This window comes from Caloenas nicobarica, chromosome 19 (genome assembly GCF_036013445.1).
Source record: "Caloenas nicobarica isolate bCalNic1 chromosome 19, bCalNic1.hap1, whole genome shotgun sequence".
Taxonomy (NCBI): domain Eukaryota; kingdom Metazoa; phylum Chordata; class Aves; order Columbiformes; family Columbidae; genus Caloenas; species Caloenas nicobarica.
In genome coordinates this window covers 2,506,545-2,524,982 of record NC_088263.1, presented here as the reverse complement: position 1 = coordinate 2,524,982, position 18,438 = coordinate 2,506,545, and the positions used below count along the sequence as shown (strand labels likewise).

The following is an 18,438-nucleotide window of genomic DNA, read 5'->3' as shown; positions in this document are numbered from 1 at the left end:
ACTTGCCAGCTCACCTTCTGGTACGCGCTAATGAGGTTGCTGGGCTGCCACAGCATTAGAAGTCGCAGGGCTGAGATGGTCGGCAGCTCCAGCAGCTCTCCATGGAGATTCCTGGCAGCTTGGCTATGTTCCTCCTAACAGAGAGCTTAGAAACACTGGCATTTTACTTCAATTTTTAAAATGCAAAAATATTTAAAATAGAATTGTCATTTCCTGTGGATCTGTGTGTAGCTAAGAACAGAAGTACAGGCTGACTAGGATAGAATTAGCAAAAATAAACATTGCATGAATAATTTGAAATGCCTCGTAATCCATAGATCTTCAGGTGGTTAAATCTCCCAGGGAAACCTCTGGAGGCTCAATGACAGGAGCAAAGTTTTAGCCACCCCACAGGGTAGCTCTGCTGAGTGCAACCCTGATTAGATTTTGGTGATATACATCACAAGTCTTAACTGAGCAGAATATTTCCACTTTTTGGTATCACTGGGAATGCTGGGGGTGGCAACCATTTCTCACTCTACACATTACACAACAGCTTCCCAAACATTAAAGGCAGCGAGGGTTGAAGCACAAGCACAAGCTGTGAGAAGCGGCAGCTACAAAGGCTCATGATTTCTAATGAAGTAAGGAAACAGATGCTTGTCACTGATGTGCAGTGCTTCATTTTCTGGCCCTGGTTGAAAAACAAACAAACAAACAAAACAAAACAACAAAAAAACCAATCCCAAACCTGTATCTGCATTAAATACAGCAGCACTTGTACCAGCAAACCTCCTCCTAGCCCTGCAGCAGCTCCCCCTGCTCCATTTTAAGGATGGTTTTCTAGGGCTTCACAAGCACAGAAGCTTGCTAATGCTGTTCTGAGTACGCCTCAGTGAGAATTCACGCTGAATGTACTTTCTTAGACAGCAGAACACAGGCAAGACATTCCACATTCTTTTTTTTTTTCAATCAGAAAGAAGACAGTATTTATTTTTTATGTTATTCTGAAGAGGTGGCATCACATCCTGAAGGAAAAACTGTCTTTATTGATTATTACAGCCTTGTAGGAAATCTTGAGCCACTCTGATCCAGATTCATTCTGGATGCCTTTGATACTTGAATGATAATACTGCGATTTTGGATTGGGTCACCTCAAACACCTTTACAGAGAGCAGGAAGGTGCTGTCAGAGGGCTGTTCAGAGCTGGGGTGGGCTGAGCCATCCATTTCCACTGAGTCCAGTGTAAGCGCAGCCCAGAGTTAGCTATTCAAATCAATATCTATAATTAGTGGGATAAATCTGGACCCTAATGCCTTTGCATTACTCAGCTATCTTGAAGCAAACTGCATAAACCTCCTGCATTCTGGCTTCGAATCTGGAGGATGAGCTGTGTGTATGTCTTCCTAATTGCGTCCGGGCACCTCTGGGGCTGATAAATGCCTTTCTCGGGGCCTCCCGGAGCTGCCGAGGATGCTCTCAGGTCACTCCTGATGCTCCAGGCTCCTCTCAGGATCTCTGGGGCTGCTCCAAGTGCTCCTGGGCTCCTTCCAGCATCTCCGGGGGAAGATGTTGTTTACATGCCAGAAATATCAATCACTGTAACCTTTGTATTAAGCCAACTATCAGAAGCTTAATACAGCAAAAGTCTTCACAGTGCTGCTGTCCTGCCCACCTCCTCACCTGGCCCAGGACAGCAGCAGTTGGACTATTGTTATCCAAGCACAGATCATATGTGTACAAGCCATAATGTATCTGTCTCATCTGGATGAGTGCTGGCCTGACGTGCCCTGTTTGTGCAGAAAGAATTGAGGTCACCTGCTGCTTTTCCCTCAGTCCAGCCCCACATCAAGGCAGCAGCTTGGGAGCAGCCAGGTTTGGAGAACTCATTTAGGAGCCACTTTCAAGTTTTAGCTGGAGCATGGAACAAGAAGAGATGCTAGGACTTGCAGGCCTTGCTGGCATCCTAATGAATACATACGATCATAAAAAGGCTCTGCTAAAACAACAAAGTATGCTCAGTAGAAGCGTGACCAATAGATGAACTGTCTATGCAAGAATGTGCTAATGAAGGTGGATGGCAGAAAGTGAACAGCATGGCAAAACAAGAGACAGAGGAAAGGCAAGGGAGGAAGATATTTATCCAGCTTGGGATGCTTGGCTGCCTCATGGCAGGGCTGCAACACGCACATCCAGCCCAGGACTGAGGTGCCACCATGTACGCACTCCTCTCCCCACCCTCGGAAAGACTCGGGGACACCCCCTCGCACAGGCTCCCCTAAGATGGACACCACCTCACACCACCACTCCCCTAGCAGCGCAGGGCCTCCAGCAAAGGAGCTGCCGCTAAACGGCTCCCCTGGGCCAGCGGGCCCTCAGGACGGCCGCCCCTCGCCGCCACTGCCCCGGCCTGACCCCTTCCCGCCGCGCAGCGCGGTTGCCATAGCAACGGCCGCCCGGCCCCGCCGCCTCAGGCGGCTGCGCGCCAGAAAGTGCTAGAAAGCCGCCGCAGCCCGCGCATGCGTAGACGCGCTCCCTGCCCCCACGGTGCCGCTGCAGCGCCCCGGGGCCAACGGAGGGCGGGGGGGGAAGGGGGTGGCAGCGGGGGCTGCAGGGGGAGGCCCTCCCGGAGGAGCGGAGGGGAGAGGCGGGGGGGGGGATGCTTGGGACCCGCCGGAGAAATGGCCCGGTCAGGTTTCCCCGGAAACCGCCCCCCCATCTCCCGCAGTAAGGAGGAGCTGCCGCCTACGCTGCGCAAAGTGCGCGCACGGCTTCGGGAATAGGCGGCTGCGCGAGCCACCGCCCAGCGCCCGCTGCGGAGTCATTGCGACGGTTACTAGGACACTTTGTTTTCACCCAATCAAATGACGTTAGCTCATCTCTGGGGCCGGCAGCCAATCACGCTCGGCATCAATCATTCAATTAAGCCAATCGGAAGTGTCCTGAGCCAGTAGGGCGGGCATTCGTTGGGCCCCGGTTGCCTAACAGTAAAATCAACTGACAGGCGGGCGGAGCAAAGAGGAGCCAATGATTTGAATGGCAGCGCTCCGACCAACCAGATTTCCTCATTTGTAGAGCCTCGTTATGGGTAGCCAATAGGTACTGCGAATGGGCGCCCGGGAGGGGAAACGAAGGCTGCGCGCGCATTCCGCTGCTATATAAAGCTTGGCCGTTGCCTCTCGTAGGCAGAGTCGGTTGGGGGAAGAGTGGCGTTGGGTGACAGCGACCTGTGCCGCCGCCATCATGAGGGAGATCGTGCACCTGCAGGCCGGGCAATGCGGAAACCAGATCGGGGCCAAGGTCCGGGCGGTGGGCAGGGGGCGGCGGGGGGGGAGATGAGAAGGGTAGGGGCGCGCCCGGCCCCGCCGCCCCTGACGCGCTTTTCTGCCGCAGTTTTGGGAGGTGATCAGCGACGAACATGGCATCGACCCAACCGGTACCTACCACGGCGACAGCGACCTGCAGCTGGAGCGCATCAATGTGTACTACAACGAGGCCACAGGTAGGGCCCGGCGCGCCGCCCGCCCCCTCCGCGCCCCCCGGCGCCGCAGTGACGGCTCCTCCCTGTCTTGCAGGTGGCAAATACGTGCCCCGCGCCGTCCTGGTGGACCTGGAACCCGGCACCATGGACTCGGTGCGCTCCGGGCCCTTCGGCCAGATCTTCAGGCCTGACAACTTCGTGTTCGGTGAGTGGCGCCGGGAGCGGGGGAGGGACGCGCCGGGGAGCCGGGGTGGGGTGGGCAGGGCCGGGCCGCACTGCGGGCACCGCCGCACATGCTCCGCCAGGGGGGTTAATCCCGGCGCTTGGTGACGGGCGTGAAATAACCGGGGGTGTGCGGGATGGTGCGCGGTGGCAGCAGCTGGAAGAGCAGGTCCGAGAAGGCACGGAGAGGTCGTTGCTCTTCCGATTCTAATTATCTCCTTCATGCTACCAGCAGAGATTAAATGGCTGCTGTACCATTAATAATGAACGTTTTCTGTGTATTTTCCGAGCTGTTTCAGAGGTGCTTGTGCGAAACCAGAGCTCTGTGCTCGATAAAATGAAAGCATTGGTGGAGTTTCTGTGTAAGCTGATGCTTCTAAGCTTTGCTTGCAAGCAGGAAGCAGTGACCATAATCTAATACGACAATGGCTCTCTTCCAGGTCAAAGCGGAGCAGGAAACAACTGGGCAAAGGGCCATTATACAGAAGGTGCTGAATTAGTTGATTCCGTGTTAGATGTTGTAAGAAAGGAGGCAGAAAGCTGTGATTGTCTCCAGGGCTTTCAGCTTACTCACTCTCTTGGTGGTGGTACAGGCTCTGGCATGGGTACCCTGCTCATCAGCAAAATTCGTGAAGAGTACCCAGACCGAATTATGAATACTTTCAGTGTTGTACCCTCCCCTAAAGTATCAGATACTGTAGTAGAGCCCTACAATGCCACACTCTCGGTGCACCAGCTTGTGGAGAACACAGACGAAACATACTGTATTGATAACGAAGCCCTCTATGACATATGCTTCAGAACACTGAAGTTAACTACTCCAACGTACGGTGATCTGAACCATTTAGTGTCAGCAACCATGAGCGGTGTGACCACCTGCCTGCGGTTCCCGGGCCAGCTCAACGCTGACCTGCGGAAGCTGGCGGTGAACATGGTTCCCTTTCCCCGTTTGCACTTTTTCATGCCTGGTTTTGCCCCGCTCACAAGCCGTGGGAGCCAGCAGTATCGTGCTTTAACCGTGCCAGAGCTAACCCAGCAGATGTTCGATGCAAAGAACATGATGGCTGCGTGTGACCCGCGTCACGGCCGCTATCTGACCGTAGCTGCTGTTTTTAGGGGCCGTATGTCGATGAAAGAGGTCGATGAGCAAATGCTCAACGTTCAGAACAAAAACAGCAGCTATTTTGTTGAGTGGATTCCTAATAACGTTAAAACAGCGGTCTGTGACATTCCACCTCGTGGCCTGAAAATGTCTGCCACCTTCATTGGTAACAGCACAGCCATCCAGGAGCTGTTCAAACGCATTTCTGAGCAGTTCACGGCCATGTTCCGCCGAAAGGCTTTTCTGCACTGGTACACGGGCGAGGGCATGGACGAGATGGAGTTCACAGAGGCTGAGAGCAACATGAATGACCTGGTGTCTGAGTATCAGCAGTACCAGGATGCCACAGCTGAGGAGGAGGGGGAGTTTGAGGAGGAGGAGGAGGCCGAGGCAGAGTAAAAGCTATGCAGTTACCACCTGTAAATTTTGTTTAAAGCTGTATGAACTCTTTCATTCAAAACTTCTCTGTCTGTGTTTGTGTTCCTCTTCCTGTTCCAAAGTCACTTCAGCTGCTGTACAGGCACCATTAAAGCATTTTTCACAGTGCACGAGCTCGTCTCCTTTTTTCCTTTTCATAAGCTTTTCGGGTGCTGTTTTTAAAAGTCAGTGCGTAGGTGTTGCGCAACTCTGGAAAAGAAAAGTACAGACTTGGTGTGAGTCCTGCCGCTCGCCCAAGGCAACTAGGCTTCTGTCCCTTCCTCGAGGTGAACGCCCGTTGATCCTGTCACTGGCTGTGGTGGCATCTTTGCTCCAGGGGTGCGGGAATTGAAGAAACTCCGGCTTTATAATCGGGGTGGGGGGGAAAATGACACACACACTTCACAGAGGGTGGAATTCAGCTCTAAGCTGTGTCTAAATTTAGGTACCTGGCTGGGGATTCCTGTTACAGGCTGCACTGGGTGGGAGATCTGTAGGTTCAGCTTTAGGTGGCCCTAAGCTGTCGGTTGCCCTGGCAGGCTGTGCAGGGCAGGTGCCTGTGACACGGCTGGGTGTTTTTGGGGAGGACAAGCCAGGCTGATCTCTGCAGCCACACAATATAAACCCAGCAGGTAGCCATGGCCTGTCACAGGAGCCCTGGGGACAGCTGTGACAAGCGGTGCTGCCCCTGGGGACAAGTGACATCGGAGAGCTCCTGTGTGTGCAGCCTTGAAGTCACCATATAGAGATTTAAAACCCAAATCAAGTGGGTGTTACTGCAGCCTCTCTGCTTTGGAAGTGAGCTGAACACCTCATACCAGATTAACACACTTTTATCTCATGAAATCTCTGTATTAGCAAATTTTTACTGTGGAAACAGTTAATATGTTCAGTGTTACCTAAAGTGACAAACCTGTCACGCTAAATAGCTGGACAGGAGAGAACAGGCTGCTTCCCTGCTGAAGAAACTCTGTTGGGTGTTCTAGACTTTAACTGATTTGGGGGTTGATTTTTTTTTCCTATCTTAAAAATAATTTTCTTCCAGAATCAAACCAGTTGGAGTAGTTAAAATTGCACAGGCTGTGGTGGCTCCTGGGGTGGGGATATTGGTCTGTCTACAGAAACAGGTGGCCGGTTCCAGACCTACAGAGAACACTTTTGTAGGTGAAATGATGACAACAGATTTTTAAAGTGTGAGGTAACGCTTCAAGCAGTTGATTTCTGTCCTTCACGCTCTTGCTGACCAGCCCCATGTCAAACCTGGTTTCAAGTCTTGCCAAAGCCACATTCACTGGGCTCAGCCTTCTCCCCTCTAAGCTCAGACACAATCTCAATTCCAACTAATCATTCCAATCATTGCCAGGAGAGCTATTTTCTCACTCTTTGCTTTCATTTCTGCCACATTTTGACACCATTTTCCTCCTTTTTATCACAGTAAGTGCAAGGTATTTATTTCTTTCCAGTTTATCTCCATGATTCCTGATCCCATGTTACTGAGCTGTGGCCTTTTGACTTTGCTGTGGCCAAAGACAGCAATATTAATTGCTGATTTGTTGAAATTGTAGCCTGATACCTTAATGCTCTGCATGGGAATCCCTTAACGTACACAAAATGACTTTTTTTCAGACCTCTTCTTTTAGGCAACACCAATATCTAACAAGGATCAGGCAGACACTACGGAGTAACTAACACCATTTCCCTGCTTTTTTTGTGCTTTCTCAACCCCTTTGTATCATCTACCTTTTGCTTTTTTATCAGACTTTAAGCTTTTTAGACCAGAATCACTTTCCTGATGAAGAAATTGCGCCGCACCCGTGTAATGAGTGGGGCGTTCCTGGTCGTCCTCTGCTTCGGCTGGAAACCAGAGGCATGTTCTGCATATTCGGGGCTGGGAGATGGGCTCTCCTGCAAAAAACTCAGCGGATGGCACAAGCCCAGCACCTTGGCACAGACTAGAAAAAAAAAAAAATCTACTACCCATGTGGAACATTTCAGTAACTGGTCACCACTACGACACTACAGCTAATAACAGCGCTACTTAATGACAATAATTAGTATTAGTGACTTTCATTTTCACTCAGCTGATAAATGTACCTGGTACAAAGCCGCTGTAGAAAGGTATGAGTCCAGCGTCGGTGTAAATCTTGTTGGTAGGCCAGTATGTTTGGGGAAATCTCTTGCCAAAGCTGGAAACTGGGTTTCTTTGCAAAAACTGGAAAAACAAACAAACAAACCAGCAACTCAGTAAAGTTCATTTTAAACCATATTATTGTTACCCAAGTCACATGCTTCGACTCTGCATTAAGGGAAATATCTAAGCCAGTGTAAAGCAATTCTCTTTCCAGATGTTTTCTTCTAATTAGGAGCTACATTGCAGCTTCCCTGTTCCCACTTGGTAAGTTTTTCTCTCGCTGGGTGTTGCAGCTGCCCTGACAGCGCTGCCGCTGCCAGCTCGAACCCCCGAGCAGCTCCTGGCCCTGCTGTGGTCCTCAGGATCCCCACAGCATCCATCACCTTCGGGCATCATCTGCAACTCCCGAACGCCTTGTGCTTCTACATTTGGTACTCTGTGGCCCAGTGGTACCTGCTGGGGTTGGGTCTGTCCTCGTCTGCTCCTGCGCTGTGACTCTGCACACCTGCGATTTGGCGTGACCCCTTCAAGTGGTTTTATTTTTCCACGAGTCCCACCAGCAGTGATTAGCCAGTAATTCCCAGGCTGGGAGGAAGAGGAAGGCTTGGGGAGCGTTAGCTGAAGGGAGAGCGTAGATCACTCCTGGGTCTGTCCTTGACCCCGAGCTCACAGGTACGGGCTGTGCTGCAGGATGGAGCCTGCAGCTCTGCACCCAACAAAACCCATCAGAGTGACCCTAAATCCGTGTCATCCTCCTCAGCAGTGGAGGGACGGGGTTCACAGAGCCGAGCAAACTGAAGCCACCGAACCCTTTTGTGAGCGGGGCTGGAGCGGCCGCTGCGATCCCTCCAGCGCGGCACTGGAGCGAGAGGATTGCATTATTTTGCCTGATGCGGCAGTAAGCAGCGATCCATGGCACATCCCAGTAATGTAACCTACGGCAACGGAGATTTAGGGCAGAAGATTAGTGGCTTCAAGTCAGAAGCCATCTTAGACAGAAACGTGCTGTGATTTTTTTTTGTTTTTCTTAGTGTTCTTATATTCCTGCGGTGCCTGATGCGCTGCGGCCGCCCTCTGCGAGCCTGGATTCTGCTGAATCCTGCGATGGGGAAACACCTCCCTCGCTGACGTACTGCATGGCAGACATTTCTTAAGAAATCAGGGGCAGAGGGGCTTTGCAAACAGGTTTGATAACACCTGTTTTTTGTTCCTTTTGCTTCATTTCAATTCCTATTAATGGCAGAAGGAAAGGATAAGGCAGCCGGCACAGGGAATATGTCCCAGCCAAAGCATCGCGCTGCCAGCGCTGCTGAGTCATTTCTTCCCAGCGGAGTTTCCCTGACCCAGGGATCCTCGGTCTTGGATTTTCTCTACATCAGACCCAGATTCTGTGCGGTGAAGGCACCGCAGTGAATCCCAGTGACCAGAAAGGGCTGGAAATGTTGTAACCGGCTTTCAGGGAGCTGATCAGCCCCCACCGGACCAGCGAGACGGCTGTCGCGGGGATCGCGCTCCATCCTGGCAGCAGGAAGAAATGTGTAGCTTTGAATGCAAACGATGGTGGGAGGGACCTCATTTTCCCATGTAGGAGGATTATATGGCATTATACAGACCTTACAGCAAGGGGACAAAATAGTTTTTCAGTAGGGATATTTCTGCATCCATCCCAAAAGGAGGAGAAAGAAGATCTAGATCCTTTTAAGACAAATTATGTTAGTAAAGGAAAAAGCCTTACAACCAATTAAAAGGGAGAAATATCCATCCAAGCAGCCCAGGAAGCCACCGCAGCCACCCAGGTAAAGAAGATGTATTGCGTAAGGTAAGCACAGATAGTTGCATCCTGTGTTTCTGCACTCAGAGCAACATTTAACAGCCACCCATGAACCAACCCTCTATAGATTTGCTTAATCCTTTTAAGAACTCATTTATCCTCCCTTAATGTCCCAAGGAAACAAGTTACAGGATTTAATTGCTCATGATTTTTTCAACATGTTACCTAATAGCATTTTATTTTGCTTGTACTTATAACCTCAGTTCTAATAACTACTACTGTAAATGAAACCGCTTTTAGTGTTGCAGATGAAACAATACCAACATTATATTCTTGAAATAAGATTTGTAGGTATAATCTACCTGAAATCGGTCAAATTCGTCCATGGCTTCCTTCACAGCCTGGACATAGTTCACGCCATAAACCCAGGGGTAGCGGGGGATGAATCCAGCGTACCCTTCGGATGAAGACAAGAGAGAACATACATATTATATAAGGCCCAACCAGTTTGGAATTGGAAGAGGCGGGGATAAATATAAAATCTTGGCAGAGCATACGAAGGAAAAATTCATCCATTTAAATGGTAAAATTCACTCTTACATGTGAAGTATCTTTTCTGAAAGAGTCTTTTTTATGATTCCTGAGGAAAACTCAACAGGTTGAACTGATGTTTTTCAATCTCCATGAGGTATAGCAGAAACACTTGATTTTCTTATAGTCTTTTCTTTAAGCCAACAGCTCTGTCGTGTTCTCTGCCAGTTTAATACACATTCAGGGACTAAACAACCAGGTGTCCAGCCTTTCTTTCTCATTTGCTCTGCCCATCCACCGAACTTTCACTAAGTATAAGAAACTATAGAAAGTCTAAAACCCATCCCAAAAAAACACCCGTGCATGGGAAGGAGAAGGGGCATTTTCCATCCCAAAGTGATCAAACGAGCTGGAACAACTGGCCGATGTCTCTGAGATTTCCCCAGGGGGAGAAGAGTGACACGATTTCTTCTGAGCAGGACTCATACTGTGAGTGACCTCCCTCTTTTTTACCTGGAATGACTTTCTGTTGGATCACACGCGGTACATCCAGTTTTGGTAACCGATAAGCTCGCTGCGCGTCTGCAATCTCAGCCTCTCCTGGCAGAGTTACACCTTCAATTTTTACAGGCTCAAAATAAAAGCAGAAATTAAACAAACACCAGTAAAACCCAATTCCTCCTTCACAGAATCACAGAATCATTTTGGTTGGAAGAGACCCTTTAGATCATCAAGTCCAACCATAACCTAACTCTAGCACCAAACCATGTCCCTAAGAACCTCATCTATCAATCTTTTAAACACCTCCAGGGATGGTGATTCCACCACTGCCCTGGGCAGCCGGTTCCAGGGCTTTACAACCCTTTCTGGGGATACATTTTTCCTAATATCCAATCTGAACCTTACCTGGCGCCACTTGAGGCCATTCCCTTCAGTTCATCTCTTTCTGCTCAGTTCATTGCTTAAATCACTGCCACAAACTCTGAATGGCAACTGCCATTTCCATTTCTTCCTGGCTTTGCACTAAGATCTACTCTAAGAATTTCTGGTAAAGTCAAATTACTAGGCAAGCTCCCTGTATGCAGAGATTTTGCAAAATCCCGGGGAAGAACAAGGGGAGCTCTGGGCGCTGAGCTCCTTTGCAGATCTATTTCTCAGAGCAAGGAGCAGGAATGCCCCTTCTTGGGGATTTATACCCAAGCCAGCTTTTGACTCCATACGTCAAATCTCTAATCTCTGCCTTCAGGGGATTTGCAGAGCCCCGGCTGCTGCGACGTGACAAACGCTGCCTTGGGCTCCAGGAGCAACAATGGGCTCAAACACGCTGGTGCTGATCAAAACAGCAGCCGGCTCCCCAGGGAAACCCAAATCCTTGTGTTTCATGGATGGACAATGATGGTGGGAAATTCATGTGAGCAGTGGGAGCGGCTGAGGGGTCAGAAACCCAGAACATAACTAAAGGTGCCAGGAGTGCTCTCTTTTCGGGAAGAGGAAGAGGAGGAGGAGGGCAGAGCTCCCAGTTCACCCAAGGAAACACAAGCCGGACTGCACGGCACGACGTGAGATCTAATGTCTGGGATTTGGAGCTGAAACTCAACCAAATGAGAGGCTAAGTCTTTTTGCTTAGGAAGAGTAATTAAAGATTACAACAAGTGATTAAAGATTACAACAATTTCTGAAGATGCGGTGGATTTGCTGCTGCTAGAAACGTTCGTGTATTTGATGTTTCTCTACACAACACTCTAAACTTTTCCACCCTTGCCCGTATGAAGTTCCCTTTTCACACCCACAGACCAAGGAGATCCCTTCCAAGCCCACCAGTCCCCAAAGTCCATCCCTCCACAGCAGCTTCCCTTAACACGCATCTTTTCCACCCAAAACCACTTACCGGTTTGCTTCCCACCAAGGCGCCGCTCAGCTGGCCAATATCGTGCATTTTTTCCTGTCTGATGGCCGGGATTAGCTCAGGCAATTTCCACTCTCGTCTCTCAGTGGCAGGATGGCACGAAATCTTCCGTGGGTACCCGTGTGGCATCCGTGCCCTCAGGACGTACTCGCCGGGGTAGTGACGGGACATGGGATCCATGTTCGTCACCGTCAGGTCATCGTCCACCCGCACTGGAAGAGGTTTTGGCCCAAGGACTGGTTCAGGAAAGCTTGTCGCAGCCCCAGCTTTCTCATAGGGAAAGTGCCCTGCGGGACAGACACGGGGTTAAGGGAAAGGATGAGGGATCCCCATCGCGCTGGACCTCGGTCCCCACAGGTCCCCCTGGAGTGAAGAAAAGGAGCTGGGGGGCCAATGACATCCCATGGGGTGCAAGTGCCACCAGCCCCGTCCAACAAACCGGCCTGCACAGAAAAACTGCACAAAGATAAGTTCAATAACTTAAAATTTACTCTGAGTGATGCCTAAACTGTAAAACAGCATCAGCCAAGTTATAAAGATTCAGGGAAAACAAACGAACCAACCACATATCCTTTCCTCCACATGGTTGCATCAGCACAACCCGAACACAGACCCCCCATGCCCACCAAGGAATTCTTGCTCTGGCTTCGTTGCCGCTCATTGAGGAAAGGGTTTGCTGTGACAAAAAATACCCTATGGCCAGCGTGTGCTAAATATCTCCTCTGTGAACTAGGGACAGCCCTGAAAGCTTGAGATTCCGCAGCGACAGCCACGCTTGGCAACTTTTATCTGACTTTTCCTTAAAAACACCCTGTGACGTGGCTCCCACGGCTGCTCCGGCCCCTCTGACACCCCCAGATCCCCCGACCCCCCGGCGCTTCCCCGCGTCTGTGCGGGAACGAAGCCGGTTCCTCCCCCGGTGCTTACGGAGAACAATCGCTCTCACGCCCCACAACGATCTTTTCCGTATTGGAAAACTGTTACTATGTCAGTCTTGTCTTTTTTAAACAAACCAAATTCCTTCCATTTTTGTTCTCATAGGTCATTTCTTTTTCAGCCCTCTGGTCGTTACCACCTTCCCCCGACCTCCTCGTGTTTCACGGACATTCCTATCGCGGAAAGTCCTGGGGAACAACTACCTGTCCTGGCTCAAGCAGCGCGGAGAAAAATCGAACCCTTCTCGAAAGAGTGTAAGGCTTCCGATAGGCATTCAGGTTTACAATCTGCTTGTAATTGTATTATAAAGTATATATACTTTATATATATATAGTAATTGCAAAGTAATTATAACATAATTTACTTATAAATATTACTTACGTCATATATATACTCAGTAAGTATATATATATTAATATATATTCAATAAGTATATATACCCAATAAGCTAAGGCAGTCTATTCCCTAACACTATATTTAACTGTATTATTTTCTTGCTAACCCGAACAGCAGTTGATATAGACAAATAACTTGAGGAAAGTGATTTTTCAATCCAGTGTGCAAATTTTAAAGCAGGTTTGTCCTAAATATTTCTTTTATCGTTAATGAAAATATTGCATCTACTCTTTTCTTTTTATCCCACAAACCAAAGGAAAAGGAAAAGTGAAGTTGTTCTGTACTTGAGAAATCCATATGAGCTCTTTTTTATGTCGCGCAGTCAGACACTAAATTAAAAGCCAGGAGAGCACCGTGTGTTCGAGTAAATATCTCTACGGTTTTAGCCCATGTTCACCGTTTGCAATGAAGGGTTTCAGGGGTCGCCCACCGACAGCTCGGCAGCAGGAGCTGTTGATGAAGAGTTACCAGCACGGCCCATGTTCTTGGATATTTTACCAGCGAGGAGCAAACGTGAGCTCCCAGCTGCAAACACTGGCAGGTGATGTAAAGGTGGTTGAGAAGAGAACAAGAATGAGGACAGGATAATGAGAGAGAGCAACTAGGTCAACCAGTTGGTTGGGTCTATCCAAACCACATTTTAGTCCAAGGAAATGCAAATTTAAGTGTCTGTGGAATGAAAGCTGTAAACACCACATGTGTGGTGGAGAGCTGGATTCTGGAGAACAGAGCTGGGATGAACAGAAAGGCCAAAAGTTTGCAAGAAGCTACACAGCAAAAATTCCCAGTGTGAACTGTTTTAGTTACTGGTGAGCAGCACTTGCAGAGTCAAGGCCTTTCTGCTCCTCACACAGACCCACCAGCGAGCAGCCTGGGGGTGCACGAGGAGTTGGGAGGGGACACAGCGGGGACAACTGACCCCGACTGACCAGAGGGACGTTCTACACCACACGGCATCGTGCTCAGCAATAAAACTGGGGGGGAGGCTGGTGGGGGGAGGCCACTGCTCAGGGACTGGCTGGGCACCGGTTGCTTGGTGGTGAGCAATTGTTTCCATTTGCCTCGTTTGTCTTTCTTGGGTTTTATTTCTCTCTTTTTTGTTATTTTCCTTTGCATTACAATTTATTTTTATTATATTTTAATTATTAAATTGGTTTTATCTCAACCCATGAGTTTTCTCACTTTTACCCTTCTGATCCTCTCCCCTCATCACCCCATCAGGAGTGAACGAGTGGCTGTGTGGTGCTTAGTTGCCGGCTGTGGTTAAACCATGACAGCAATATGGAAGAACTGGGGAGTGAGTTCATAATATGCCATAAAATCATCTATCTTCATATAACTGATGGTAACATGGGAACTAAAATTCTCCTTCCCAGCCCACCAGACACCAACGTGAGATGCCCCGTGCTCATCAGCTGAGGTCGAGTGCTCCAGCCCCACACTGGGTGCCTGTGCGCCTACCCCAGCACTATGATCCCTCCGCGGAAAATACCCCATTTCACCCCAGAGCCTATTGAGGACGGGCACAGCCCCTGCTGCTCGTGATTAACCCTGCGCTCGTTAGCAGAGCCCATTCTGGCGAAGGGATGAGCCCCCGCGTCTGCTCACCTGGACGCCCTGGGAGATACCCCTGGTCACCGTGCGTGGGCCCGCTGAAGTCCTCGATGAACTTGGGCTTGTGCAGCGGCGCCAGCAAGGGCCGAGGGCTCTTCGCAACAGCAGGGTCCGTCAGCAAACGGTGGGTGGTTTTGCCAAAGGTCTCCCCAAACTGGTAGTTGTACTGAGGGATGAAGCCGTCATAGCTGCGGAGGAAACCAAAAAGGAGCAGTCGTCGAGGTGGCATTGGAAGGTGCCCACTGGTAGGACAACGCGCTTCAGAGCTTTTGTACGGTGGAAAGGCCAGGGCCAGGAGCACACAGGGTAGCAGCACATGGGCTCGGGGAAGGTGTTTGTACCGGGATGTGCCCATAAGCGTGAAGGAGTTTGTGCTGCTGGGGCAGCAGCGCGAGGGGAGCAGCGGGAAGATGCGCGTGGTTACCGTGGAGCCAGGCGGGCGTCCGTGTTTGCACATGCCTGTTCTTACATGTCAGCATGAACGCTGGCTCATGGATTTACAGGCGTGTGTAAGCGCGGACTTGTGCTTCGGTTCATGAAGGAACAAGGGGTGAGGTCAGGGAGTGTGGCCGAAGCAGCACCTGCGGATGGGAAAACTGACAGTGAGAGCGCAGGGTGGGCTGTGGTCACTGACAGCGCTGACCTCGGCAGCCCCCCAGGTAAAATAGTATTTCCAGTTAAACATGCCTCAGTTTTAAATTTTGCAGTCTCTCCGTTCTAAAACACAGTGAGTTACTGAGAATTTCCCAGTACAATATTGAAACTCAAAAATCCAAGCAGTTGCTTGTTTGTGCCCTCCAAACCTCCCTGCTCTGAACCCTTATAGAGAGGAGGGGACCAGGCTCACAAACCCACCCCAGCGGCTGCTCAGCCCCAGTAACAAACATCACTTGATTTTTCGGGACCTTCACGCAGGGTGTGCAGCAACACGCTGCTTCTCCGCTCCCCGTGACCTGGGACGGACAGTTTGAATTTTCGGTGGCTCAGGATAGGGCAGATGCTGGAGCTCCAGCTCTGCTCCCAAGTCTGCTAGTACAGATCAAAAACTTCAGCTATTCCCAGTATTGAATTTTCTAAAGATGATGTCATTCTATCACCGAAGAAAGAAGGTAGAGCTGCCAGTTACAGTGTATGGACAGAAATATTCAATCAACGATCTCACTGCATGTCTGGGGACAGAGTTGGATGATGCATGAGGATCATAAGATGATGAGTAAGTACTTTCCCTTCCAAATGCTTTAAACAACAGCGAGCAGAGCCATGCATTTACACTTGGCAAGTTTTCCCACTTTGCATGCGGGATCTCTCACCAGCAGCTGCCGGAGGAGCTCAGTGGCTCATCCCCATGGATTTTCCATGAGTCTTGCAACACGGGGAAGCTACGCCAGGACGATAAAGCTAAGCAAGAGCACAAACGACATAGCCTGAATAATTACAGGATGGCCAGAGGGATTTTGATCATGAACAAAATAATGGTAGGGCTGAGAACGGATTCAACTTGTAAGCAATTAAAAGCAAGGCAATCCAGGGAGCTTGGGCTGGTCAGTCTGGGTTTATGGCACAGGGATCTGTCACAGTGAATTACAAGTGGGGAAGAGACCAGTCTCAGCTGGATTGTTTTATCATCTCCTGCTTGGTATTTTGATTAAGAAACCAGAGAGATCCCTTGTTTCTGTAGTTCACACTGAGCCACTGCAGCTGCTGATCTCAAACCTCGCTGGCGAGCAGCGAGGAACCTGCTTTCCCAAGGCTGAGCCCCATTTCACTTTTCCCTTACTCAGCCACGTCTCCTCCGTCGCCACTCCCCAGCCCACGTCACCCAAACCTGCTCAGCCTTCCTGATCTGCAGGGAAAGCCTCAGCCCTGGGCCCGTCCTCGCTGGGCTCTGTGCCCTTCCCGGCCCCAAGCCAGGACGGGGCAGGCAGGGCTGTGCCCAGCGTTCAGGGAATTACCCCTTCTCGGTGCACCACGTCCTTCCCAAACCAGCCCGCACGTTGGATTTGGTTTCCCAAAGCTCTTGAGCGCTCTGCTGACATTTTCAAAGCCCTGGCCATGACCATTGCCCAGCCCTAGTGACAACAACCCACTTTGATTCCCTCGTTTCGTTTGCAGGTTCGCCAGCACGGCCAGGTATGGGACACATGAGATGCTGTGACATGGTATCTTCCTCCTCCGTGGGGCACCCAGCTCGGGATGCACCATCTGCTGGAGCAGAGCCCGGGCTCCAGCGGCGCCCTCCAGGCAGCTCCTCGCTCTCAGCCACCCAAAGCAGATGCAAAGCATCTCACCACCCACAGGGGCTTCCTCTGGGGCTCGGGCTGACGCTACCAGCCTGTGCTGCATCGCGAAATGCACCAGCAGAATTTGGTTCCTCCTCCTGCCTTTAGCAGCAGCCCCAGCTGCTGTGTCGGTATTGGGGTTTGAAGCTACTGCTGGGGGGTTGTCTGCAGGCAGGAGGGAGCGAGGGAAGGTTTTGAGGTTTTTGGAGGTGCAAGCACAGCCACAGCTCCCTCCTTGCCATTACTCGTCTTTCCCATGCCGCTGTCAGCAAACGACTTTGACAGGGTGACAGCAACACCGAGTAACACATCACATCGTCCAGACAACCACGGTTTGGAAGATACAGAGATCGGTAGTGGAAAAATCCCGTACGTGGCATTAATGGGAAGGACTCAGGTGGTCACCACTGCAGGAGCGTTGTTAAGGAAGGAAACGCGCTGCAGCCCTCACCTGCAGCTTGAGACCTGTCTCCCTCCTGCCCACGCCTGAGCGGCACCCGCGGCCGTGCGGGTTTTCTCCGCGCTGGCACCAGCCCCTGCGCCCAGGACATTGTCCTGATGCCTTTCGGAGTCACTGGACTCATCCCAGTGATTTTATACCAACAGCAGCTCGTTTTCCAGCCCGTTCACACAGGCCACGGGCCACATCTCCCAGCACAGGTCACCAGGGGCTCCCACACGCAACTTCTCTACTTCACCGCTAAACCTCTCCACTTATTTCTGCCATTTGTGTCTTACCTTTTAACCAATAACTTAATACCCATGATGGCTTGGTTTCTTCTTTCCAAGCCTTTAGAGGAGAATTTTGGAAAAAAAGAAAAAAAAAATAAATCTAAGTGCAGATCAACTAGACCACCAGCACCCACAGAACCACTGGCATCTTCAAAGAGCTCGGATCTGGCAGCAGGACTCTGCTCCAACTAATTTGACAAGAGTGTGTCACGTCTATGCAAATATTCATTCAAAGGAGATCTTCAAACATCCTTGATGCAAAAGTTATGACTGTTTGGAAACCAAACCCTGCACAGCAGCCCAGGTAACACTTGGCAGCTTAAAACAAATTCAAAAAAAGGGGAAAAAACCCAATAATTTTGGCTTGGCCTCAATGTGCTATGGCATGGTCTTTAATTACACTGTTATAAAGTGGCACTTCTTATCCTGGAGCCCTGTCTCCTTTGGAGCACTGCTGCATGGAATATTTAATAGCGTCTTTAAGAAAACCAAAATATCCTGAATCATGAATACTACGTGAGCCCAACTGGAGCTATTTGCACTGGAAATAAACAGATGTTTTGGACGAACTTCAGAACTCACCCAGGGACATAGTAGGGGTTGGGAGGGAAGAAGCTGCTTTCCCTGGGGCCTGCCATGGCCGGGCAGCAGCTCTCGGCGGTGGTCGTGGCAGGAAGGAGCTGCAGCGCGATGTGGTCACCCGGGAAACCTCTGTGATGCTGCCGGAGCGATGTCGGTACCAACGGTGGCTCCAGCTGCAGCACGCAGCTTGTCAGGTTCTCTCGGACACGTCTTTTTCTTCCCCCACCTGGAAATTCTGGATGAGCACAGAGATTTTAGAGCTTTCGTCAGGTTTCCTGAAAGCTCATAGCCCTTGGGACAGCAGCGCCAGATGTTCCTCATAGGCAGCCCCAGCACAAATACGTGTTCACGCTGCGGTT

At 50.3% G+C, this 18,438-nt stretch overlaps 2 protein-coding genes across 2 annotated transcripts; one reads left to right on the top strand and one right to left on the bottom strand.

The window, feature by feature from the left end:
- Positions 1-3,178: 3,178 nt before the first annotated feature.
- On the top strand, positions 3,179-5,332 carry TUBB4B (tubulin beta 4B class IVb). The gene is made up of 4 exons (XM_065648207.1): positions 3,179-3,279; positions 3,373-3,481; positions 3,555-3,665; positions 4,123-5,332. Exons 1-4 carry the CDS (start codon positions 3,223-3,225, stop codon positions 5,181-5,183), a joined length of 1,338 nt encoding a protein of 445 aa, XP_065504279.1. The 5' UTR covers positions 3,179-3,222; the 3' UTR covers positions 5,184-5,332.
- CIMIP2A (ciliary microtubule inner protein 2A) lies at positions 5,323-18,135 on the bottom strand. Its single transcript, XM_065648208.1, has 7 exons — positions 18,080-18,135; positions 14,481-14,674; positions 11,523-11,827; positions 10,148-10,265; positions 9,466-9,560; positions 7,296-7,413; positions 5,323-5,411 (listed from the first exon to the last, which is right to left on the bottom strand). The coding sequence occupies exons 1-7, from the start codon at positions 18,133-18,135 to the stop codon at positions 5,323-5,325; spliced, it is 975 nt and encodes a 324-aa protein (XP_065504280.1).
- Positions 18,136-18,438: the final 303 nt, after the last annotated feature.

Excerpts from the sequence above, each read along its gene's own strand:
- TUBB4B (XM_065648207.1), top strand. The coding sequence starts at position 3,223 with ATGAGGGAGATCGTGCACCTGCAGGCCGGGCAATGCGGAAACCAGATC. Across the intron at positions 3,280-3,372 it reads GAAACCAGATCGGGGCCAAG|TTTTGGGAGGTGATCAGCGA; the intron begins GTCCGGGCGGTG and ends TTTCTGCCGCAG. Across the intron at positions 3,666-4,122 it reads GCCTGACAACTTCGTGTTCG|GTCAAAGCGGAGCAGGAAAC; the intron begins GTGAGTGGCGCC and ends GCTCTCTTCCAG.
- CIMIP2A (XM_065648208.1), bottom strand. The coding sequence starts at position 18,135 with ATGGCAGGCCCCAGGGAAAGCAGCTTCTTCCCTCCCAACCCCTACTAT. Across the intron at positions 10,266-11,522 it reads CCTTGGTGGGAAGCAAACCG|CCTGTAAAAATTGAAGGTGT; the intron begins GTAAGTGGTTTT and ends TTTTATTTTGAG. Across the intron at positions 7,414-9,465 it reads ACGAATTTGACCGATTTCAG|TTTTTGCAAAGAAACCCAGT; the intron begins GTAGATTATACC and ends TTGTTTTTCCAG.